Source organism: Denticeps clupeoides, chromosome 16 (assembly GCF_900700375.1).
Source record: "Denticeps clupeoides chromosome 16, fDenClu1.1, whole genome shotgun sequence".
Taxonomy (NCBI): domain Eukaryota; kingdom Metazoa; phylum Chordata; class Actinopteri; order Clupeiformes; family Denticipitidae; genus Denticeps; species Denticeps clupeoides.
In genome coordinates this window covers 2,649,799-2,675,402 of record NC_041722.1, presented here as the reverse complement: position 1 = coordinate 2,675,402, position 25,604 = coordinate 2,649,799, and the positions used below count along the sequence as shown (strand labels likewise).

The window sequence follows — 25,604 nt, the reverse complement described above, 5'->3', positions numbered from 1 at the left end:
TAAATCTTTTTAAATTGCTTTCTTGGTTTTTAGTCTCAATTGCTTAGTGATTCCAGCTCAAAAGGAACCAAAGAGGTGAAGTTTCAGGGTTGAGTCAAGACTATAGATGCAATGAATTATCGAAGAAATAGTGCTCAATGTCTAGACACAAAAATGGGAATAAAACTTAATAAAACAAAATTAGCCAAAAACAAATGCTAATTGCAACTTGATGGAAGAATCTTTTTAATGCATGTACACTGGATATTTGAATGAATGCAAACATGGCAATGAAATTTAAACATTTGGCACAAAATAACATTCAAGTACCAGTGAACTTTGTATAGAAAAAAGAAAGATAAAAAATGCACCCTACTGTAATATTTTACACTTTGCAGCCAGTTCCACGTTCAATAAAAATGTTTCTACATACAGTAGCTGTCAGGTCAGCGAGGAAACCTGCGTTGTATCCGATGCACCATTTGTGGTTCCGTTTGTGGTTTGTTCGAGCTTAGCTGCCGCTCTGTTTCAATTCCCCCAAGTTATCGAACATATGTGAGTCGCAGACGCTGACAGGTACAAGTTACTTCTCGGGTGGACCTTAATTATTGAGTCTGGGAGTGATGGGTGTGCAGGGCTCCCATCGCTTGATCGAGACACTGATGCTTGCCTTCGCCCCGGTCTTCTCTTAAACTCTTCACTTCCTATTAGAGTTGAGGTGGGACGGCGGCGCCCCTCTCTGAATACATAGTGGGAGGAGAAAGAGTGGCTGGGAGCTTGTCAAACCCAATGGCCTTCAAGCGAACGCCCCCTCTTTCGTGAACTGCATGAGATTATGGACACTTTCAAGAGCAGAACTATGTATTTGTGTGTTAAAGGTGCAAACGTAACAACAAACTGCATCGTGGGTAACTGTGACTACCGGGAATCTTTGGGTAAAAGCAAATGTCAGCATAAAAACAGAAAATGTTGAAAATAAAAATATGTCGAACAAACAAGGTTTGTTCGGATCACTGTTTCACACCAGTCCAGCTTGGGCTGAGCGTTAATTGTCCCAAGTTCATCTCATCACTTGGCAAAGTGTTCACAGCCTGGTTTTCTGTCCTGTAACACACATATACATACAATTAGATGACAAAAGGAAACAAACAAAAAAAACTAGCTAGTTCTACAATTTTGCAACATAAAATCAAGACGCATTTAATAAAAAACACAGATTTAAACTCATAGAATTAGTGACCTCCAATAACAATGAAAAGGTCACAGTTTGCCTCATAGCTGCTTTAATGAACTTCACCCCAGGCATAAACGTGCTGTGCATTAGCTGCTCATGCTTGATAATACATATTTGCATAAAATGCGGTTGTTCTGTGCATTAGGCTGTTGCCAGTGCTTCAGGAAGAATTATTCTGGAGGTCAAAATTAAAATGTAATTGACATTGATGAAAAAAATATCAGTTCTTTGAAGTTCGGTGACCTCTTTTCGATTTAACTGAACAAATCCTTTTTATTTTTCAGTAACTACATTTCATCAATACTGAATTTATTATAAGGAATGAATGCACTAAATGGCTACAGGATTTAATTTTGTGAGTATTAATGACTTTGATTAATCATAGAACACTTTTGACAGCATCCTGATCAAAGTAAATGAAAATGACAATGCCACATGATACGCAGTATGAAGGTGTGAGCAGAAAGGCTGTTTCAGGTGGGGCTGAGCCCTCTTCACGCACAGTGGGGGTCCCAATCTGATACCGACAAAGCTGCTTCCCCTGTGGCATCACGCCGTTCCGACAAATGACCTGGAGGTGAAATCAAAGACAAATGCATGGCGGAGGTAAACAGAGGCGTGGGTAAACTCCCGTCCCTGATTACTGTCGGCACTGAGTCACAAGAGCATATTGATATTAGCAGGGAATGTTTGCCATTTTGCTCATCAGGCAAATGGTTTTGAAATGAGCCAGAAATATTGTGGGGTGTACACAGAATTAGAGGGGTTTTAAGCAGAACAAGTCCACATGGAAAAAGAAGGTCACGGGCTGCTTGGTTGATAGAGCACCCAGACAAAAGACCCAACTGTAGTTTTTGTAGCTCGGGTTAGGCTGTAGTCCATAAAAAATCCGGATAATAAAACACTAATATTTACTTCTAGAGCATGTGGTGAATCTTGGGACAGATAGGATCTTCTGTGGCTCAGCAAAAAAATAAGTAAAATAAGTAAAAAAAAAAAAAAATAAGGAAGAATCTACACTGTAGAAAATTCTCAATTCATCAGCCACAAGGCTGCATTTGAAGACTGAATTTGCCACCTTTCAAATATGGCCTAGAAATGTGTCTTTCATCTCCCTTGGATGGATCCATCCATAGAATGTGTCCTCCAGTAGATATAACCAGTGGAACATCACAAACTCTGTGTTCTATTTTAATGGTCTTAAGCAGTTGCTCCCAACCTGGGGTCCACAATTAAATTACCGCCAAAGTTACCAAAATGACATTTCTAAACATTAAATCAATAAAATCCCAATAGCATACCCAATAGGATAATCTGAACAAAAACCTACAACTGCAATTAGGGGTTGGGGGTTCTGGCTTGTCTTGGACACAAACAGGGGGGCTTCAGGGAAAAAAAGTTTGGGCTATTGAGCTATTCTGAATATATTATGCCCAAAACACACCTCACACATAATTTAGAAAGTTTCCCCATTTCCACAATGCAGCAGATCTTCCTGCATGCTGTGCGAAGCTCAGCCACACCCATATGGCCTTCTTGCAACATCCGGTGAGATCGCTGTGTCATATATGGTGTTATTAAGGATACAGAGCTACAATCTCAGCCCATTTCAGAGTCCTCATTACTACAGGTAACTCTGCAGTAAAGTTTTTATGCCCTCCCACAGCTGGGTCCCCGCGGACCCCGGCACGGCAGGAGAAACACTTCTGGCTGCATCATTTAACTCGTTGGAGAATTAACTTTGACGGAACTTAATTATGTCACACATGAAGCCCCCCAAGTTTAAGAATAAAAAAAAAAAGCAATATTGCTGGGTACAAGCGTAGAAGGGTTAGTTTAGACACCTAATTAAAGCCAATCACCCATACCTGAAAGCGCTGCTCTGGACTGCTAAATGGAAAATGCGAACGCTCTGCAACTCCAACTGCAAACCAAATTTGCCTCACCCACACAGAAGAATAGCAGGGAGGGAGACGAAAAGCAGAGTGCCGTTTCTGAATCTTGAAAGATGGGATTTCCCAACATCAAATGTCATATAGACGATACTGGGGGATTTTTGGAGGTGTTACTGCAAATGTGTTGGATACATTACGTTGTAAAAATCTGAATTCTAGGATGAAATGTACTGGATATGATACTCCAATTTTTATTATGAGGGCAGAAACGTGGTATGTGGTAAACATAAACAGCATCAGTGTTGCCAGGTTGGGTGGTTTCACTGGTCATCCTAATGCATGAATTAACTGTATTTGTGAGTGTGTGAATGAATGGTATGTGCACCCCACCCCGAATGAGTCCCCACCCAGTTCTGGGGTAAGAGGCTGACATGGTGAGATATCTAGAAACACCGCTTAATGCTCTGTGCATGTGATTTAATGACAACAGGGGGATTACATCATGAAGAATGAGGAAGTCCATCACCATGGGCTCCTCCCATTTTAATCTCAGTTCATAAAAACATGATTAACCTTCTGGGTGACTCAAATTAATGCACACAAACAAAAAGGGTAGTTAGAGTCTTCTCTTCAAGATGCTGATAACTAGCAAGCAGTGAAGTGATTGTGGAACACTGCACCACAGCACACAGTGCACACAACAAAATGTGTCCTCTGCTTTTAACCATCACTCTTAGTGAGCAGTGGGCAGCCATGACAGGTGCCGGGAAGCAGTATGTGGGGACGGTGCTTTGCTCAGTGGCACCTTGGCGGATCAGGATTTGAACCGCCAACCTTTTGATTACCGGGCCGCTAGGCCAACTCTGCTGGATGTACTAAGGATGTACCTGAGCTGACTTTAGCAAGCAAGCACCACATGCTACGTCTATTCTAACGCTTTGAAAACATTCCTGACTTTGATCGGAGGAAATTGGTTAAAAGCTCTTTCGGCCCTGCCACTCCCCACGCCATCACTTCAGCTTTTGATTCCGCTGCATCTGTTGAGAACAGGCCTCATCTCATTTCACAGCCCGGATATTAGGGGTGTGCAAGGAATCTGATCCAGAATGGAAGGGTATTCAAATTCATGAGAAAAGGTAAAACGTAGCTGAAGGAAATTCATTAAGAGGAGACTGATGGATGAAACATGAGCCCCTCCACCTGCGCTGAACGTCAAGATCCCAAACATACACATTGATACGAATAAAGTGCCACGCTTCTTCGGAAAACTCACTCTGGCTCCTGCTTGTCTGGTCTCTGAGGCTGCCTGAGCCCTTCAGCAATCCATCATACAAATGAACACAATGCAATATTTTCACACCTGCATACTCTCTCAGGACAGAAACATCCTTCTGAGCTTCCCTACAGGAAATGAGCGAGGAACAGGAAGAAAAGGAAGATGATGACAGCTTGGCTGGATTTCGTGAAGATTTGGACCAGCAGGAGTCACCCAGGGCAGTAAAGAGGATTCTGTTCTGTTAAAAAATATATACACAGCTCCCAAGTAAAGCCAGAAAATCTACTTTCCGAGGTCATATGAAGATCCATGAGTGTCTCTCCAAATGATTCTGCCCAAGTCTTGAAATTCGATAAATCTCATGCAGAATGGATGAAAGCTAAATCTAAATTGAAACCTGTGTTTTGTTTAGTAGGGCTGTCAATCAGTTGATATACTCTAACTAATTAATTGCACATTTAATCATGAAAAATTCTTAAGACTAGGCATATAATGCAAATTAAAACTATAAGATGACTATAAGAGTAAATTAACTGTAAATAAAAAATGGTGCACACTGTGGAGCACAATACTATAACCTGGTTGCACCTGATTTCCGCCTTTGCTTAAATGCCAAAATAAAAAAAGCAGATTTATATATATATATATATATATATATATATATATATATATATATATATATAGAGAGAGAGAGAGAGAGAGAGAGAGAGAGAGAGAGAGAGTAAGCAAAATTTATCTACATTAATCTAGATTAATCTAGATTAAAATGGCTCATTTGAATTCTATCGAAGGCATTCAGAATATGTGTGCTACCCAAATAATGACTAAAAGTAAGTCTTTGAGAACGGGTTTCTCAAGCCAGGTGGCGCATTAGACCAGGGGCTCATCTCCTGTTTCCAAAATGCATCACAAACTGCTTGAGAAAGCTGTTCTACTATGACAGTGCAATTCTCCTAGGTATACATCCGCGCTAAAATATCAAGGTGAAAGTCATCATAGTGCAGCGGTTCTTCTTCTGCGTTGTGTAACTTTTTGATTTCGTTTCTTGAACCGCAAATGATGAGCTGACACCCAAGAGATTTTCTGTGCAAAGTGTATTCTGTACAAAAAGCAAGGTTGCGTCAGAACATCGCGTCCCCGTCTTTCTGCACCTCTCTCTCTCACAACTCACACCATGTGTCCAAGAGAACTGAACATTAACATAAAGCATTCACAATTTACAATACTGCATTCCTGTACAAAAAGCAAGGTCGCGTCAGAACATCGCGTCACACATCACGTCTTTCTGAACCTGGCCTAGCTTTCTGAGGTGACCTAGCGGTTAAGGAAGCGGCCCCGTAATCAGAAGGTTGCCGGTTCGAATCCCGATCCGCCACGGTGCCACTGAGGTGCCACTGAGCAAAGCACCATCCCCACACACTGCTCCCCGGGTGCCTGCCATGGCTGCCCACTGCTCACTCAGGGTGATGGGTTAAATGCAGAGGACACATTTCACTGTGTGCGCTCTGTGCTGTGCTGCTGTGTATCACATTTGACAATCACTACACTTTAAATATACAGTATTAAAAGAACATAAAAAAAATATTCACAAAATAACACACATGCAAAATATTCCTAATATGTACATAAATTAAAATGAAAGAAATAACTTTTTGCACACAAACCCCACGCACCTCTCACAACTCCCACCATGTGTCCAAGAGACCTGAACCGGGTCTCAAAAACAAAATAAAAGTCTTTAGAAACTAAGAATATGTATTTGCAAGAAAATATGTATTTGGGCTACTTCACCATGCCTCATCATTCAGTATTAGTAATGGTGATGAAAAGTGTTTTGCTATTCTAACCAGTTACAACATTTAATATCCAAATAAATGAAGTGAACAAATTAATATTCATTATTAATATAAGAACCAAGACAGAGATGTTCATGCTAAAAAAAACAAATACTTTTCAGATCCACAGTTTACATCACACTTCTGCGCAATTGTAGCATTACAGAGCAGCGGCTCTGCTGTCTTAAGCACTCAGTGATAGAGTGCTGCGAGTCGGTGTGTTGAGGAGGTTAGCTTTCCTACTGACAGACACATTCATTTATATGGAGAGCAGACACATTGCTCACTAATTTACTGCCGCTATAGGAGGATTGTTCACTTAAGAGAAACAGCAGCATGGTGGGATCGTGGTAATGAAACAGTGCAGACCCGGTCCTGTTCGTTTCGCCGCTCATTTGCATTGAAATGGGGGTGCCATATTTCATTACCATCCTCTGGTAGATTCTCTTGTTTTTATACACTTGCTGCATACAGTAAAGAAGGGCATATTTGAAATGCTACATTGTTAATAATGAGTTTATGCTTGGCCTGTTGAGAGCACAGAGCGCACAACAGGGTTTCTGTGGATCCTTAAAAACTGATAAATTCGAGTTTCCAAAAAAACAAGACCTTAGATATCATTAAAAATGACTTAAATCCAGAGTTTAAAGCACTTTAAAATACTGCACACCCGATAAATTATATAAAACAAGCGTTCAATCTGTCAGTAATCTGCTGGTTGCTGTGCATTTCCGGTCAGTGCCCAATCCGGACCCCTTGCTTGATTGGGTACTGACAGCATGAATGGAAATGAAGGGTGGCCCTAGCCTGTTTGGTGCCCTGTACAAAAAATGAGAAAAGTCACTAAATTTAATTTGGAATCCTGTAAGACAAAATATTTAAATATTGTCTGCCTATATTTTTTATTTAAACTCTACAGCTGAATCCTGAAATGTTTTATAATCACTCGCATCATACAAGTACTTGGTATTTCACTGGCCTCATGGGTGTGACAGGAAGTACACATTCAGTAGAGTTGCCCATATATTGTTTTATCAAGTATATGGTTATACTATATATTGATTTATCTGTAAAAAGTTTATTATACAATGCCTTTGCTATGGACACGTTAGTCTTTTAAAAACACTTACATTTAAATGTAATTATCAACTTATATATCGCACTATATACAGTCTAATATCTATGGTTAAAGTTATATCACAATCTGAATTTTATGCCACATCGCACAGACGTACTTTCATATTTTATTCACTACAGAACATTTTACACCACGCAACAGTGCACCACCACTTGAGGGTTTGATAAATCTTCCTGAAGGTCTCTTGCAGTCAAATGCTCTTCCTAACCTCAACTTGTGGAAGAACTGAGGAAACAGCTACCTGAAAACATTCTTGTTGCTTTCTCCTGCTTTGTGAGCATCAATCTCAAACCTGGTTCTGGAACACCCCATGCCAGAAGGTCTTCATTCCAACCCAGACTGCTTACAGCCTGCTACATTCAATATTAGGATGTTAAGAAATATATGTGCATCTCATTAAAGTCAGGCCGAACTGAAAACATTCTGGTGTGATTCAAAAATTAAGAACCATGCCTCTGTACATGTTATCAGTGATTAAAAAATGTTTGTGGTAGCTAATGATTATGCTTTTGTGTAATACAATTAAGATTATTATCATATATTAATTCAATACAGAAATAATCTGGCCCTGCCGGAGACTAGAGGGTGAGTCTCTGCCTTGTGCCCAATGACCCCAAAGACTCTGGAACCCGTGACCCTTGTGTGGATTAAGTGAGAGTGATTTAAATCCAATCACTTATTCCAAATAAATGGGCTGACAACTGTGGAGTGAGTGACACTAATTAAATTGTTCCATTTATGTATTCTGCTAAATAGTCAGAGCTGAAAAAAAAGGACAGCCAAGGCTATTTCACACACTGGGCCGGATTTTAGTAAAGCTACACATGCATTACTAGACACCAAAGCAAGTAAAAAAATGTTTTCTTTCCTGCTGCCTTGCTAGACCAAACTAGCAGACTGCTCACGGTGATATTTGTATGGAAGGTAAGAAAAGACATTAGAAATTACATAACACTAACCATGCATATCACAAGTCTTTATCACCTTAATCTCCAATGTTTCTCAAAAGTTTCATAAAAGTTAGTCAAGGACTGCCTATTTAACTAGTTTTAGCCCTGCTTTGAATACTATTGATTGATTGACTGGGGATATTAACTCAGGAAATTAAAAACAACAACTACACTGCCTTTTAACACATAGCATCTGTGCATTTTAACACTAATCTCAAAGGCTCACAGTGTACCACAAGAGGAGGCTGGACTAACATCCGTGGTGCCACTACTTCAGAACCAATAAACTAGAATATTGTGTAGATTGACTTTAACTCTCTTCAGATATGTTCCTGAGATGGGCTTCTTTACACGGAAGCACTTTATTATGGTTTGTAACACATTTTTTCATAAAGGTATTGGGAAATCATATGATACATACTTTTAGTTGTGGTACCATGTTCAAATCCAACAAGCATTTCAATCCTGCTCATTTGGATTCTGAAAACCCATCGCTGGTGAACTTCCCCGTTGCGCTGATCACTTTAGGCAGTACAGCTCCCTACATTAATAATGTAAAAATTCCCCAATGATGATTATTAACAAAAAGCAATCAAGGACACACAGAATATGTCCCACATCCAAAAATGCTGCACTGCTTCTGTGACGGAGGCACAGTGATTTATTGCCTGCCAAGTGAACATGTCCATACTTGAATGTTAAGAGGAGCAAACTTACAGAGCTTCTCTACCAAACTCGTATACAGTAAATAAAGCACGTGGCATAAACACGCAGTTATGTAAGAATTCATACGCTATCTGCAAATCTGACTTGCTCCTGTTATTTTTGTATGATTTGCCCCTCCTTCACCGTCGATTGCCTTCAGGACCCCACGGTGTTAATTATACCAGCTCTGTCCCCGGAGCAGCAGTGAGTAGTGGAAGTGCATTAATCTTGATTCCCTTCTCCAGTACAAAGCCTCGTTTGAAGAGACTCCTGTGGTAAGCCCCAAAGACAAGGCGATTCAGAGACAGTGGAAGAACAGAGGCAGGGTGGAACGGATAGAATAGAAAGCAGCTTCAACTTCTACATCCGTGCAGGTTACCTGGGAAATATTGTTGTTTGCAGTGAGATCAGCACACCCACCGATGGACCGGTCCTACCTCATGCTGAGACAGCATCAGTCTTATATGCCGGTAGTCCCACATCGCTTTTATATGTTCTGTTCTGTTCTACCCAGTGATAAAGCCATTTAGCTATATTAGTTGTAAGAAAATGTGACCTAACACCTTCCCAGACAGTTCTCATTACTCCCATCCCTACAAGGCGCCACACCCTATAAGTGCCATTTGGTGAGGCATTTTCTTTTTTTATGTATTTGTGCAGATATCTCACACCGGACACCGACAAAAAACATTCATCTGAGTTGACCGGACACCCACACCCTGCAGCTAAATGCAGCACCTCGGTGTGGACTACGGGGCATATGCTCATTGTTGATCTAGGGAAGGACAACAGCATTTTTTATATATATATATAAACTTTGTGTGTGCAGCCTGAATCTAAACATTGCATGGCACGCTGGGATCGGACAGCACTGGTATATCGGATTTAAAATGTTAAAGTTAGTTTGCCCTGTAATTCCTCCCTGTTTACTTACCTCCATTCCCATATTAATGGACGGAGGTTTTATGTAGGAATGGTGGTGGGAAGCTCGCCTGTTTCGGTCAGTGTGGGTGCTTGACGAATAAGCAGCTACTGTCGCTGCATTAGGTCTTCCACGGTGAAACATTGAATAAATCTCTATGCCCAATGCTGGTAGAATTATTAGCAGTGTTACTGCAAGCATTAGCCAGAGTGTTTATTATGTCGTCGCTGCTTAAAACTGCAGCCACTGGGTTTAGTGCAGAATCACTTGCGGTGAGGAACAATTCACCTGTTTAGCGAACTAACATTCTCAAAATGGCGCCAACGGCTTGGTGACGTCAGACTTTCATTCCATATATTCAGACTTTCATTCAATATATTCGGGTTTCATTCCATATGTTCAAGTTTCATTCCATATATTCAGACTTTCATTCCATATATTCGGGTTTCATTCCATATATTCAGACTTTCATTCCATATATTCAGACTTCATTCCATATATTCAGACTTCATTCCATATATTCAGAGTTTCATTCCATATATTCAGACTTTCATTCCATATATTCAGACTTTCATTCCATATATTCGGGTTTCATTCCATATATTCAGTTCCCTGTCATTATATATATTATTTATTTCCTGTTTGGCTTGCCATTTTTATATATATATATATATATATATGTGTGTGTGTGTGTGTGTGTGTGTGTGTGTGTGTGTGTGTGTATATATATATATTTTTTTTTTTTTTTTTTTTAAATATAGATGGTACACTAAGGTCCCATTCCATTCTGCTCTGTAATGAAATTAAACGAAAATACATTCGCCGTCATATTTACAGCCAGAGTCAGTTTTGCACAAAAGTGAAGAACTGATGCCAAGAACGCCTATATATTTGCTAGACCTGCTCCACACTTCAGGTGCCAAGGTTGTCAATTAAATCCTTCCTATGTGTAGCCACTGCCTGCACAAGACAGAAGAAAAAGTTCCTCATTCCTGAGGGGGATAGAAATTTTACAGCTATAATTTGTACAGTATTTCTGTGTACAGTTTTATAGACAAAATCCAAATCCCCTTTATTTTCCATTTTTGTTACTAATTTTAGAATGTAGGTTTCACCCCCTATAACTGGATACTATTTAGCACATTGTACCTAATATCAGAACAATCTAAGAGCAAAAACTTCCCATAAAAAGGTTCTCAAAAAAAGAAAATGACTTGGCAACACATTTTATTTTCATGAAATCTGTGATTCCTGCCCCGTTTAGCTGATAAGAAATCTGTTCTGGCATCACCAGCTCTGCTCGGCTTGTCAGTACCGGGAACTGTGACATCAAACATCCATTTTCCCTTCTTCTCCCGCTTTCCGCATAAAAGCAAACACTCCCCAAACCGGTAGGGATGAACGCCACAGTGGGTAACCATAGTGTTTGTGCTCATTCCCATCTGAAAGAGAGTACTGGTTACATTTACGGAACTCACAATGCACCAGCACCAAAACACTCAGCTTTCCACTCTGATGGTAACTGGGAGAAAATGTACACCTTGGAAATGACTCATAATTACATAATTAATCATTCTTAAGATGCAGACTTTTATGGTACTAAACAGGTTGGTAGTAGCCTCAACTATGAACCAGAAGACCCAGGTTTAAATCCCACTTACTACCATTGTGTCCCTGAGTAAGACACTTAACCCTGAGTTGCTCCAGGGGGGGACTGTCCTGTAAATACTGATTGTAAGTGTGTGTGTGGGTGTGTAATAGTTCAAATACACTGTATTTGAACTATTATTTAGACTCCTTTCCTCCCTCCATTGTTGCTCATCTTGTGTACGAGATTTGAACTGACAACCTTCCAATTACGGGTCCCCTTCCTTACCCACTAGGCCACCACTGCCCCCTCACCTGCCTCACCAGTATGCCATGGTAGCTAATTGAGCCTCGAGGTGGTTGGTTTCAGTAAAGTTCGGAGGCCTGCAGGGCAGGGCTCATAGTCTGTTCATTAGCTGGCATCGATCCGATGTCATTGCCACCCCAGAAGACCCCCCATCCTCCCCGCATCCCTAGCCAAACAGCACTGCCCTCACATGTCTACTGTCATGAGGATCATTAATATGTGAAAAACGTGGCACTGAGGACTTCAGAGGTAGGCAGAAAAGCACATTCTCATTATATCGACTGACAGTACCCAGTGGAACCATGGAAAAGTTAAATAATAATAGATCTGTATGTACTGTCCACTTTATTAGAGACCCCTACTATGTGTGTATCCCACATATTTGCATCTAATGTCCCTGAAAACTGTCCCACAAAATCTTCAACATTGTAGTGATATAAACATGACAGCAAGATGTTTGGTGCTGTGTTGGTGGCAATGGAGACTATTTTCACACTGCCACACTGCCAGAAGCCATCCTGTGGTCAGAAACCCAACATAAACTGTTCGGTGCAAGAGCTACAGGGTAGGTGACTCTAATAAAGTAGAGGCGGGGGCTGTGGAGGTGAGTACAGTGCTCTCTCATTCTCTCATGCTCTGAGCGTCCCGAGGGCCAGAGACCAGCGTAAGTGTGGTGTCCGACTCCATCAGCCTCACCTGAGCACCACGCTGCGCTCAGACGGCAGCTACCTGCAGAGCGGTGCTCCTGCCACCCCGCTGCCTATTAAAGCCACAAAGGTCACCCACACGCTGTGGACAAACAGCCCACTTACAACAGCGTCTGGGAGAGAACACGGCAGCCGGACGCTTTTTCGAAATGTTAACTTCTCTTTTCTTCATGTTCCTTCTGAAAAGGGTTTCTTCCTGTAACATATGTATTACAGGCAATAGTCCGCCTAAGGCGAACGTGTAACAACGGTAAACTCGAACCCCAAACCCTGTCAGTAAATCAAATTAAATCATTATTATTTTTGTTGTTGTGTGAATTACCATTTTTTTGTCTAATTGTCGATTCTCACCTTCAGGGAAATTTCATCTGTCTCTGTGAAGACATCTATTCTCACTTTTAGAACTGCACACACACACACACACACACACACACACCTCCAGTGAAAGTCCCTTTGAGCATGCAGCAGAAAGGTGACAGTGAGCGGTATTTTAGAGTGACAGTAGAGAGTTTAAGTGGATCTACGCAGACGTATACGGGGGATTAATTCAATATTTTAGAGCTGTGCTTAACAGCTGACTGAAGAGGCCATTATACACTTCTAATTGTCCCTATAGGGCCCGGCACTAAAGAGGTATTAATATCCCATCATTACAATTCATCTTCGGCCCAACTTCACTTCGATTTGAACCATTACTCATGCTGTGTTAACGTGAAGCCGCAGAGATTTTGTCATGTGAGACTGAAATTGTGGTGTAGTACTGGCAGCGGGCACCTCTGCCACCCAGTTCAGAGCCCCGCCCATCCCTCCTAAGGGACTGCCGTCCTCCACGACGTCCCATCGTTCCTTTAATGCACCCAATTCATAGCAACTCAGCAAAACACAGCAAATGTAAAGAGGGAGTAGAGGTGCGGGAGATTAACCACAAAACACGCCGTAGCGAGTCGATAGATGGTAAACGAGTTTTCACGACAATGCAGACATCCGCTGACAGCCCCCACTTGTAACTCGATACAGAGAGCAGCATTATTAGATATGAGATGCCACTGTGTGCATAAATAAAGCAATCAATACATAAATTGGCAAACAAATATTAAAAAGAATTGATTGGGCGTGGCTCTGCAGAAAGGTGCCGTGCCGTGACCCAGAGGCCGATTAAAAACTTCGTGTCACAGTCCATTTGTAAGATAAATAATGACTGTATATATTTGATTTACTTTTTTATGTTACTAATGCAGGTCGAAGTATGATAAAATATAAAATGTTTCCTGTAACTCTTCAGCATTATTTGTCATCTTTCTGCCTGTTCTCCATGCTCCCGTCTCCGCCCACTGGCCCGTCCTCCTTGTGACTTTTTTATGTTTCTTTTATTTAATTTTTTTACTTTTTTTTTTTTGTGGTGGGACTTTGATGTATTTCTGACTTGCCATCTGTCTCTTAAGATTTATCAATAGCACCCGTTTCACCTCGCCTCTTGCTGCTGCCAGCTAACATGAGAGCCAGAGATCTCCACTGTGTTCACCAGGTCCGCAGCTAATCAATTCTCCCTGAAGATCAGTCCAACAGCGGCCACACTTCTCCTTATACCAGTACATCAGTACGCCAGGCATGCTGCGTGGTCTTAGGCCCTCGGCAATAATAAATTCATCCGTCTCACACCAGGTCGAACAGGTCTGTTCAGCTCAGATTAGGCTCTGTATTTCAGTTTTCTATGGATATAACAGGCCACAACCTGCTCAGAGTGTCAGTAGTGATCTACAGGTTACAAGACGGGAGGGAGAATTAATAATTCAACAATTAATCATGCTGTTGGTATCTTGTTTTATTTAGATATTTCTATTTATAATCTAATTGGAAAAAATGTCTATTTTGCTAATTTGCAAACATCAAGTGTATTTTGCAGATTTAGTATAGAAAATATCAATATACCTTGAATTTTAAGTATAAACTGGTCAAGAAGATATGAAACAACTTCTCCCTTTGGAATTCTTTGTGAAAAATATATCCAGTCCAGCGTAGGACAACCACTTCATCCAGTCTGGAGAAGAAAAGGGGACCTCCTGACCTTCGCAGTGACTTCTGGAGGTCAGACCGACTTTTCTAAGAACACAAGATTCTTAAAGCTGGTCTCTGGACTTTCAGCAGCCAGATCTCCACGCGTGACCAGCGGAGGGGTCATGCCGTCCCGCTCGCAGGCGGCAGTCTACATTGCCCGACACACCCTGAGGTCACTCGCAGATTGATGAGGCACAACTACCTGCCACTGAATTACAGCTGCCGTGGCACATATGCCCACGTAACCCTCTAGCTGTGGGCCGGGGTCACGGGCATCTGCCTGGTGCTCTGGAGGAAGCCACTTCCAGCAGCCTATGGGATTTGTGTAACATGACAGTCCAGAGCCCGTTCCACCCGTGCACGTCGATGCAGAATGCTGAAATTGTACTGTACTACACCATGACTGCTCATGTACTCATTCACTCAACATCCACACGTTTGGACACTGTGAATATTTCAATCATTTACAGGCCGAAAGTAACGCCCCATTTGGCAAATATCACAGCTTATAGCAGGAAATGGCAGCTATAGCAAACTTTACTTGCAAAAAGTAGAGTTATGTCTACTGATTTTAAAGATTAGGCCAAGGCACTGTAGGGGCCAGCATACGGCTCTAAAGGTATCGGATCGTTATCTTGATGTGGAACCCCTAGTCTTTTTCATTTCAACAGATGAGTATTGCTTCAAGAATTTGCTGCCAATTATGCAAATCCATTTTCCCTCAAGCACTGAAATTTTCACTGTGCCACTGGCTGCAACACAAGCCCAAAGCATGATCAATTTAGATCCTTCTATTTTCACATTGTAGACAAAATGTTCTACTTTGATTTCAACTTTCCACAGGGCTCGTTTCCCCCCCCAAAAAAATGTTTAGATTTTCAGTTGCAAACTTCATATGCTGAATTATTAGGAAGCGGGAAAGGCTTTGCATGAAGGAGATATTCATTGAGATGACGCTGCACAGTGAAACAGTGCAACATTGCCTAGATGGTCGGTTGTCTATTGGCATCAAAAAAAGGGTTTTATTTGCCTTCTCAAAGTGTGAAACAAGCAGTTAGTTCAGACACAGTTCTAAAATGTTTCTAAAATTAAAATTATAAGCCTGGGAAGGAGTTGCCTGGTAATGATTTTATCCTGTTTTTTTGCACACCAGAATATTAGGGAGGTATTAAGAAGAGACCATATAACTCAGAAATTGTGCATCACCTGGTTATACACTGGTTATACACAGCCTGATAAGCTTCAAGCGAAAATGCGCCGACTGGCTCAAACCTTTGCGAACAATCGGCCACCATTTTTAGGCAGCCATCAACTCTCCCTCATCTAGCTCGCGCGGCACGTGTCTGCTCTTGCGATAAAGTCCTGTGTTGCAGTGTCACTCCAGCTGTACAGAATGAACACCTGCTGCCGGTCGCTTAATGACTCACGGCGCGGCGATAAGCACTAATCAGGATTAGCGGGAGGTGGTGCGGGACTAGGGGCAACTAGGCAGGATCCTTACCAACGCGGCGTCCGACAGCAATTGTCATGGCAACTGGCGATCCACAAATAATTTATTCTTTTTTTTTTTTTTTTTTTATGAAAATATCAACTAACGTCTTTGGCAACAATAATTGTGTCTTTGCCTCATTAAGGAGGCAGAGAGACCACAGCCTCCATAGACCTTCATGCCCCGTGGACCACTCGTTGTCAAGAAACACAACAGCTAAATGAAGAGAAGAAAAATGAGGGGGATAAATAAGTCAAGAGAAGGGCACGTGACAACCAGGTCTGAACTGGACTCACCTGTCCTCTGCCTTTAGCTCTTCAGAGGTGTCATGGCTAAGGAAAAAACAGAGACAGAATAGAATATTAGCCTCTGACAGCAAAATGTGAACACAGTAGAGAAGGTCGAGAGCAGAGGAGGTGGTTTGTACGGACCGGCGCTCAGAATTTAGCCTTTCCAACGCACACACACATGAGGCGTCCTCCCGGGACGCATCCTCACAGGTCACTGACTACAGGCATCTCCTGCGGCTCCACCCAGCCCGCAACGCACAACTGTTCTCCTTCCTTTACATCAGTCCATTCCTGCTCCAGCCTTCCTCTGTCTCATAGCATCCAGCGGGCAACGTGCTTTATTTAATTAGCCCCTTCGGCTGACTGCTCATGCACAGCGGTGCTGCAGACCACAGTGCCGGCGGAGAGGAATGGATGGCAGCACGCGTCAGGGTCGTAGATACCTGAATGGCCAAATGAACATATACTATCAAATGTTTCTTCAGTGTACAAAGAAAGCCTTAATAAACGTACAAAAAAATAAATCAAGTTTTTTGGGACATTCTGAGTGCGTGAAGGGTCATCATGGTAGAAATGTATCGTTGATATGTACAGTACAGGCCAGAAGTTTGGACACACCTTCTCATTCAATGTGTTTTCTTTATTTTCATGACCATTTACATTCTTAGATTCTCACTGAAGGCATCCAAACTAAGAATGAAACACATGTGGAGTTATGTACTTAACAAAAAAAGGTGAAATTAGTGAAAACATGTTTTATATTCTAGTTTCTTTGCTCTGATTACTGCTTTGCGCACTCTTGGCATTCTCTTGATGAGCTTCAAAAGGTCGTCACCTGAAATGGTTTTCCAGCAGTCTTGAAGGATTCAAGACAGAAACAAAACCAGGCTCGATGGCCGAAAACAGTGAAAGGGGAGAAGAAAAACTAGCCCGCAGGCGTATGCCGATTGCCAGAACTCAAAACACTACTAAACACAAACAGTTGCGAGGTCCAAAAAGAGTTCACGAAAATGCCACTGCTCCCGACGGGTGGCTGCATGGCGCCCTTTATTTCCTGTCTTGATTGGGCACAGGTGATGTCTCCACCTGACGGCAATCATGACAGTATATGTGGATGCATTGTAAAAAAGTATTTTGAATACATGACTTTGTGTACTGCAACGTAATCCATTACAACATTTATGTTAACGTATTATGTTATGCCATCTTACATTTGGGGTCTAGACATAAAAAAATTAAATACCAGTAGATGGCACCAAATATGTTATTTTGTCTTGAAAATAGTATTTCATTTTGTCAAATGATAGCTGTATTATTATTAATATTCTGAAAGTAGTGATGATGGATGATTGATGAGTGTGAAAATAATTTCAATGATGAGGAAATTTTGTGGCCTAATGTTGCCTACATCTCCAGTACAAAAACACTGTGATGAGGAGCATTCAACAAAAAATGTATTGTTTATTTTCTTACTGTAATTTGTCACCAGTCTATGATCTGGATGAGCGGAAGTGTTTTCCGATTGGGATCTTGTGCTTTAACGCAACTCTTGTAATACCAGCCAGCACTTATTGGCCATTCTCATGCAGACCCACATGCTCCCCCATTTCCCCTGGACAGGCCTCATTATTCTGCATGATTTAAGCAGCACATTTTCTCCAGACCCCCTTTCCCCCCGTCCCCTTTATTATTGCGACAGTGATCCACCGGACCTCCTCTCCTCCCTTCACCTCTCCACTTCCTTCTTCTCTCTGCCCCTAAACAGGCAGATAACCTTTCTGCGGTTCAAAAAACCCGGCAGCAAACCGCCCACTTGCGGTTAAAAGCGGCCACCATTAACACGTCAAGAGGGGAGGGACGTGTATAAAAGTCTGCCGGTGCCCTGGCCTGCTCTTTAATGGTGCACAAGCACGGAGCAACGTGGTGTTCCAGAGCACACAATGTTCCAGCCCTCTCAGGGAGCGAGGAAAATGCAGGGCGCCGGGCTGGATGCTCAGACCAGCTCTATTATTGGAGTGGTGTTAAGGTCAGATGCACGTCTTATGTCAGCCTGGACAGAGCCCTGCTGCGCAGACAGTTGCAGGCAGAGAGCTGGCTGGGCTTGGCTACGCTAATTAGCCCATTATTTTGCACAAACGGAAAAATAAAATAAATACTAGAGCTTCTATTTAAGGCTGCGTAATGAATGCAGGAGTCGTACGCACCGAGAAACCTCGCCTGTCTGAGTGAAGGATCCTTCAGGGCGTGCCGGAGGCAGCAACTCCACGATCAATCAGCTCCTATCAGAGGCGAGGCGTGAAAAGGCGAAGTGCATCGAGATACAGGACAGCGATGTGGAGATCAGTCGCACGGTCTAAAAACTACGAGCGCAAAGTTCCTCGGGCTTCCCTGATATCTGAGCGATAAAGGCTCGGCATTTCGAATAAGCCCAATCACCCACTAAAGGGGACTTGCTAAAACATGTGACCAATCTGTGTAAAAATATAAGTGAAAGAAACTAGTCAAAAATGTAATTGTTTTTCAGTAAACGTTATAAAATGTTATAAGAGAGGGCAGCCATGTGAAAGTTAAAGTGAACATGCACTGCAACACAGCACTTGGTGCACACAACAAAATGTGTCCTCTGCTTTTAACCATCACCCTTGGTGAGCAGTGGGCAGCCATGACAGGCGCCCGGGGAGCAGTGTGTGGGGATGGTACTTTGCTCAGTGGCACCTTGGCGGATCGGGATTTGAACCGGTAACCTTCTGATTATGGGGCCGCTTCCTTAACTGCTAGGCCACCACTGCCCCTGTCTTTAACGGTCCCCTGAAATAAATTTTCTTTGATTGTATGTCGATCTTAGTGGTCCCTTAATACTGTGTTTGAAGTCTCTTTCTAAAATTCAGCTTTGGTGCATAATTACAGCCACTTTGATACAGTCCCACAATGAGATTTCCCAGGACGCGCAACTTCATTTTCTGTAGCTTTCTTAAATGCTAATGAGGAGGAGAAAGGCGGCACGGGGAGGAGAGTAGCCAATAGAAGTTGCGCGGGAATGCGTGGAAATTATGTCATCAACACCATTCACCATTCACGACAATGTTTGGTGCAGACAGGAAGTTGTGCAACCTTTCCCATTATGATGACATAAGGGGAAAGATCCGACCATCTGAGCTGCCGCTCTCTGAATGGTGAAGTAAAATGGCGTTCATTTTCATGGTAGGGGACCATTAACACCTGTTCAACCTTCACCCTTGTCATAAGAATTTTTTTTCCAATTTTCAATTATCAGAAATAAAATGATGATATCAATTGATCCGTGAAATAGTGTGACCGCTACATGGCCAAATGTAGACATGAAAAGTCTGAACTGGAAGAAGGTTTTAGTGTAAGAGCCAGTTCATAAAGTGCCTGGTTGTCTGGGCATAATACTACAGCCAGCTAGCAATGAGACAGAGAGAAACTCCTGCAGTGATGTAAGTTTAGAAATTGCAAACTACAGTGCAAACCTATTTTGGAGATGAAGGCGGAAGATCTGTGTGTTTGTGACTGTGACAGACAAAACCACTTTATTTACACTCTGGCAGAGTTGGACGAATGTTAGTGGATGGTAGTCCACTTCATTACGATGACAGCCACTCAGTCCATGTCCAGCTGCTTCAGAGGGTGTGCTTCAGCACAGAGAATGTGGTGGGATGGGGGGAGGCCTGCTGTCAATAGCGATTCAAGATTTTCCCTACGTCACTTAGTATGGAATGCTTTATGTTTAGATGCCTAAATGTGAGCACATAAACAAGTTGACAGACAAAGGAGCAAAACAATTATGCATGAAAGACACACATATTTCATATATTTGTCCTTAATATATTTTAACCAAAAATATTAATTCATACAAAACTACACTGAAGGTCAACTGAATGTATAGAAAAGTGTGTATTAAATATTTCACATCTCATCTTTTAATTAAGGTAATCAATAATATATATAGATATAATGATATTGATATACATTAATTTTTAAGAGATTTTGTCCTGTACTATTCAAGCAATGTGTGTGGAGGACAAAGAGTAATACACCCAGTGCTCTATGTGACATCACAGAAAGTGCTTGACCTTTAACCTGCCTTTGAGTCAAACACAGAAAATGAAACATTTATGAGCAGCTCATTCGGCCAGAGTGGCCACAACGTCCTCCAGCAGCTCCACCTGCTCCGACCCCGGCCCACACCTACCAGATTATTAATATCATATTCTATTAACCCTCCCCGCTCAAGCCATGGCTGCATTATTCATTCTGACCGCAGGAGCCAAATGAAGATGCCTGAAGACGTTAATGCCACAGGGGTGGCTGCTCAGGTTTATACTGACCACTCCAGTCCCTGCCAGAGGGAGGATGTGGTCTATTTGCTCTCAGAATTAATCTAGAGCTTGCTGAGCCATAAGAGAAATATAGCTTTATCAATAAAAAGGTGGAGAATGGTGCACAGCGGGATTCATCATCGAAAAATCTGAATTTCATGATTTGGCCTTAATCAACAGAACTGATTCTGCAACGTTCACAGTTTCACCGGCAGCCAGTGCAGTGCTGAAATCTCCATGCTCCTCTTATTCCCCATGACTAATGACTTCAGATGGTGTACCATGCATGTACCATTGTACCCCAAAAGTGCTGTGCTATGCAAGTCTCTGGATGAAATAAATAAATGCATAAATAATAAAAAAAAATCTTTGAACAGCAAACATGCATCCAGCCTAATTAATCAAGCGTTTTTTTTTTGATGATGATGATGATGAGTAAGAGGCAGGACTTGTCAGTCATGCATTACACAAAATCCTCTGAAAGGGTAGGAAAATTCTGATGTTTATGGATAAAGTTTTGAAAACTGTAATCTTAAAGTAATGCTAAATAATAAAGTATAGCAATAATACAGAAAGAATAGCAACATTTCTATACCAAGTAATCAAAACCAAAATAGCTGAAATTTATAAAAAGCTTATAAAAGCTCAAATTTATCCCCTTGTGTTCTCCAAGTACTACCATTATGATCAACATCATATGATCAACATTATGATCAACATTATATCTGTGTCACTACTTTACCCAGGATGCAATTTTCTTCCTAATATGATTATTATTTATAATGGCTTGTAATCCTCTGTCAATGCTGCCGTCAACTGCAGTGTAAGTATCAGTACTGACAATATTAAAAACTATACTGTACTTAGCACAAACAGCAACTGTGAATATCACTAGGCATTATTGTTAAATAAACCTTATGAAAAAATAAAATATCAAGACATTAAGGAAGTGATATTAACCAATAAAAAAAGAATTATCTCAGTGGTAGGTCACAATCATACTAAAGGGCAATAAAGATCAAAATGATCTGTTGAAGCTGTAGTGGGTTAAGGCATCTGTACGTTACAGAAAATCCCATTAAACCATGCAGCCCTGGCTGAGGGTAAAATAGAATAAATAAGTAAATAAATAATAAAATAAACTGCATCCTAATTCTGTGGTGTTGACCTCTGATGCAGGAGACGATCACCAATTCTGACTCAAATGTGAAACATGTCAGCAAGCTGAATGCAACGTGACATATATGCAGTGACTACTCACTGACCTGTCTTACATTCCTCCTCTAGCTCCTTGGCTTCTTCCTCTGTGGAGAGAGAGAGAGAGAGAGAGAGACAGAGAGAGAGAGAGAGAAGAGGGGGGTATTAAATGATTGAAACAAAAGTGCGCAGCAGCACACAGCGCTATAATGCCGCGTTGTCTGTGCTTTCATCAGACAGTTCATTAAAGGATATAGCGCGCTCATCCCTCACACTTCAGTCTGAAGGGAGGCGCGGCCTCCGCTTCACAGCTGCCTCTCCGGCTGCCCCACAAAAGCACGAATTGCATTACGACACAGTCATTGAATCCAGACACACACACACACACGGAGTGACAGGACAGTCACCTAGCACACAGATACACAGGCCAAAAATAGCTCCAGTTCCAAAAAGGTGCAACAGAGCATATGTAGCACACACTCGCATAATTTAATACCAATACGACACTCTGGATGTTGCAGTGTTGGGGGTTTCGCGTCATCACCTCACAGACACGCATACACTAACTTAATTATTTGGAGAAGGGATCCCGTATTCTATCAGTCTTCATAAGAGCACAGAGTGGCTCAGAGCGCATCATTCCCATTACCGCACAACCGCCATGCTTCCTGCAGGGCATCAAATACAAGTCTCTCTGTGTATATATGTGTGTGTGTGTGTGTGTGTGTGTGTGTGTGTGTGTGTGTGTGTGTGTGTGTGTGTTTCAAGTGCATGCGTCTCCCCATTCCTGCAGCTCATGTCTGTGCTGCATTTGGCAAATACAGTCATACGCCTGATGCCCACAGGTTATAATTTCTCAGTGTGACTCATTCAAATCTCCAGCTTTCTCAAACACGTCTACTTTCTCTCCCTGACTTTACCAGCTATTTATGGATACATCCACGCAGAATCATCGTCTGGGAAGACTTTCAGAGAAAATACATTAGAGAAGGTGGCAGATTGCTATAGAAACTACACTCGGCTGCCAAGAGGCTGTTTGGCTGCAAACAAATATTGAGTGGAAGAATAAAAAAAAAAAAGAGAGTGAGAGACAGTTGCTTGTCTTTAGCACAGAAAGGACAAAAGGGAATATGGAAATGGACATTCTACCCACCCTCTCTCAACCTCTCTTTTAAGGCAAGACAAAAGGATCTTCTCTAAATATCACACTTTTTGAGTCTAGACAACAGCAGAGTCATCACAGAGTGTTTCATCCATTCCTTAAATACAGCAAACAAGAGAGAAGGTGCTGTATCGTTCAAAACTGACCAATATTATAAAAATTACATTTATTAGATGCCCTTGACAAACCAAGTCAAAATGAGGCTTAGTAGTGTGTGTGGCCTCCACGCGCCTGAACATGCTCCTGGTGACGTTGAGAAAGTGAAAGAGAAGTGACTGTCATTGTGAAACACTGCAGCACAGCACACGGTGACACAACAAAATGTGTCTTCGGCTTTTAACCATCACCCTTGGTGAGCAGCGGGCAGCCATGACAGGCGCCCGGGGAGCAGTGTGTGGGGACCTCAGTGGCACCTTGCCGGACCCGGGATTCGAACCGGCAACCCTCTGAATACTACCTTAACCACCACTGCCCCATGCGGATGGTCTCCTAAGGGTTCTTCCCCCAGACCTGGACTAAAGCATTGGCAAACTTCTGGACAGTCTGTGGTGTAACATGGTGTTGGTGGATGGAGCGAGACTTGATATCCCAAATGTGCTCAATTGTATTCAGGTCTAGGGAACAGGCGGGCCAGTCAGTAGCATCCATGCCTTCATCTTGCAGGAACTGCGGATGCACTCCAGCCACATGAGGTCTAGCATTGTCTTGCATTAGGAGGAACCCAGGGCCAAGCACACCAGTATATGGTCTCTTGGTACCTAATGGCAGTCAGGCGAGCCCATGGAGGGCTGTGCGGCCCCCAAAGAAATGCCACCCCACACCTTTACTGACCCTCTGTCAAATCGGACATGCTCGAGGATGTTGCAGGCAGCAGAACATTCTCCACGGCATGTCCAGACTCTGTCACATCTGTCACATGTACTCTGTGACAGATGTGAAGAGCACAGGGCGCCAGTGGCGAATTTGCCAATCTCGGTGTTCTCTGGAGAATGCCAAACGTGCTGCACAGTGTTGGGCTGTAAGCACAACCCCCACCTGTGGACATCGGCCCTCATACCATCCTCATGGAGTCTGTTTCTGATCGTTTGAGCAGATACAGGCACATTTGTGGCCTGATGGAGGTCATTTTGCAGGGCTACAGGGCCTACTGCTCCTCCTTGCACGAAGACGGAGGTAGCGGTTTTGCTTCTAGGTTGTTGCCCTCCTATGGCCTCCTCCTTGTCTCCTGATGTACTGGTAGCGCCACCATGCTTTGGACATTATGCTGACAGACAAAGCAAACCTTCTTGCCACAGCTCGCATTGATTTGCCATCCTGGAGAAGCTGCACTACCTGAGCCACTTGTGTGGGTTGTAGACTCATTCTACCACTAGAGTGAACGCACCACCAGCATTCAAAAGACCAAAACATCAGCCAGAAAGCATAGGAAGTCAGAAGTGGTCTGTAATCATGTTACATCCCTGGACTGTGTGGCTGGCTGTGTTTTTGTGTCCTGTCTCATTTACATTTACATTTATGGCATTTGGCAGACTCTTTCAAGTGGACTTCATGGGAGGAGTTGAAGCCTACCAGCTCCACCTACCATCTGCCTATTGGTCACCTCCACCTATATAAAGAGACTTCAGATGGTTCCCAGGGTCTGCAAGGCCCTTACTCTTTTGGGAGGTCCCCAGGGTCCACGGAGATCTGCAAGGAGCTCTGTTGGGCATCTCATTCATGTGTCTTTTTGCTTTGTGTGATAGACGCCTTTGTTGTTAGCCTGTTAGCTTTATGTTCCTTTTTGTTAACTTTTGTGCATGTTTGAGTTGTCCCCGCTGGAGCATCCCTTCCTTTATGCTGTAATGATGTTGGTAAGCTGTCCTGAGTCCGCTGTTTTATTGTACCTGTTAGTTAGAACTGTTTGTATGCTTTGTTTGGCTGTGTGTGTAACAGTGGACCTCCTCCTCTCCACACCCTTGTTGCGTTTCTTAGACCCCTAGACTTAGGAACGTGACAAGTCACCACCTGCAGAACCACGCCTTTATTAGGGACATGTGAAGTTGATTGTCAATCAGTGTTGTTTCCTAAGTGGACAGTTCACAGAAGTGTGATTGACTTGGATTAACATTGTGTTAAGTGTTCAATTTATTTTATTAAGCAGTGTATATTTTCATACCATAGTCTGGATGAACATTCCATTCTGATTGGCTGAGTAACTGTGCAATGTATAGGTTGTGACTCTGTCCAGGAATCACCAGCATGAGTCAACAGAAGGCGAAAGGAGTTGTGGGTGTCTGGGAGGATGGACATGTTTACTTTAGCAAGCATCTATATTAAGCTTAAAAATTATGATCACTTTGATGATGAGGATGATGATAATGATAATGATTAATGGGTATGTGTGCACTGTCATCATAGAAACTGCAGACACCGTGAAGGCAGTAATGCATCTTCACTTCCAGCCCATAATACGGGACCTTCAGAACAGGGTCATCAGCATGGGGTCCTGCACGCCTGAGTGCGGCTGACTGAGATGGGACATAACGCTCATTTAAAC

The 25,604-nt window shown here is 42.4% G+C and overlaps 1 protein-coding gene across 2 annotated transcripts in view; it reads right to left on the bottom strand.

Moving 5' to 3' along the window:
- Positions 1-201: 201 nt before the first annotated feature.
- Positions 202-25,604, bottom strand: part of cd276 (CD276 molecule) — a 75,939-nt gene continuing 50,536 nt past the window's right edge. The window contains exons 6-8 of one of the 2 annotated variants that reach the window (XM_028957098.1): positions 21,975-22,013; positions 16,376-16,411; positions 202-1,083 (exon numbers count right to left, since the gene is read on the bottom strand). In XM_028957098.1, the coding sequence (XP_028812931.1) occupies positions 16,389-16,411; positions 21,975-22,013 (62 nt within the window). In that variant the 3' untranslated portion in view covers positions 202-1,083; positions 16,376-16,388. Of the gene's footprint in view, positions 1,084-1,122; positions 1,785-16,375; positions 16,412-21,974; positions 22,014-25,604 lie in introns of those variants that run through there. The other variant, XM_028957100.1, reaches the window with a different exon arrangement.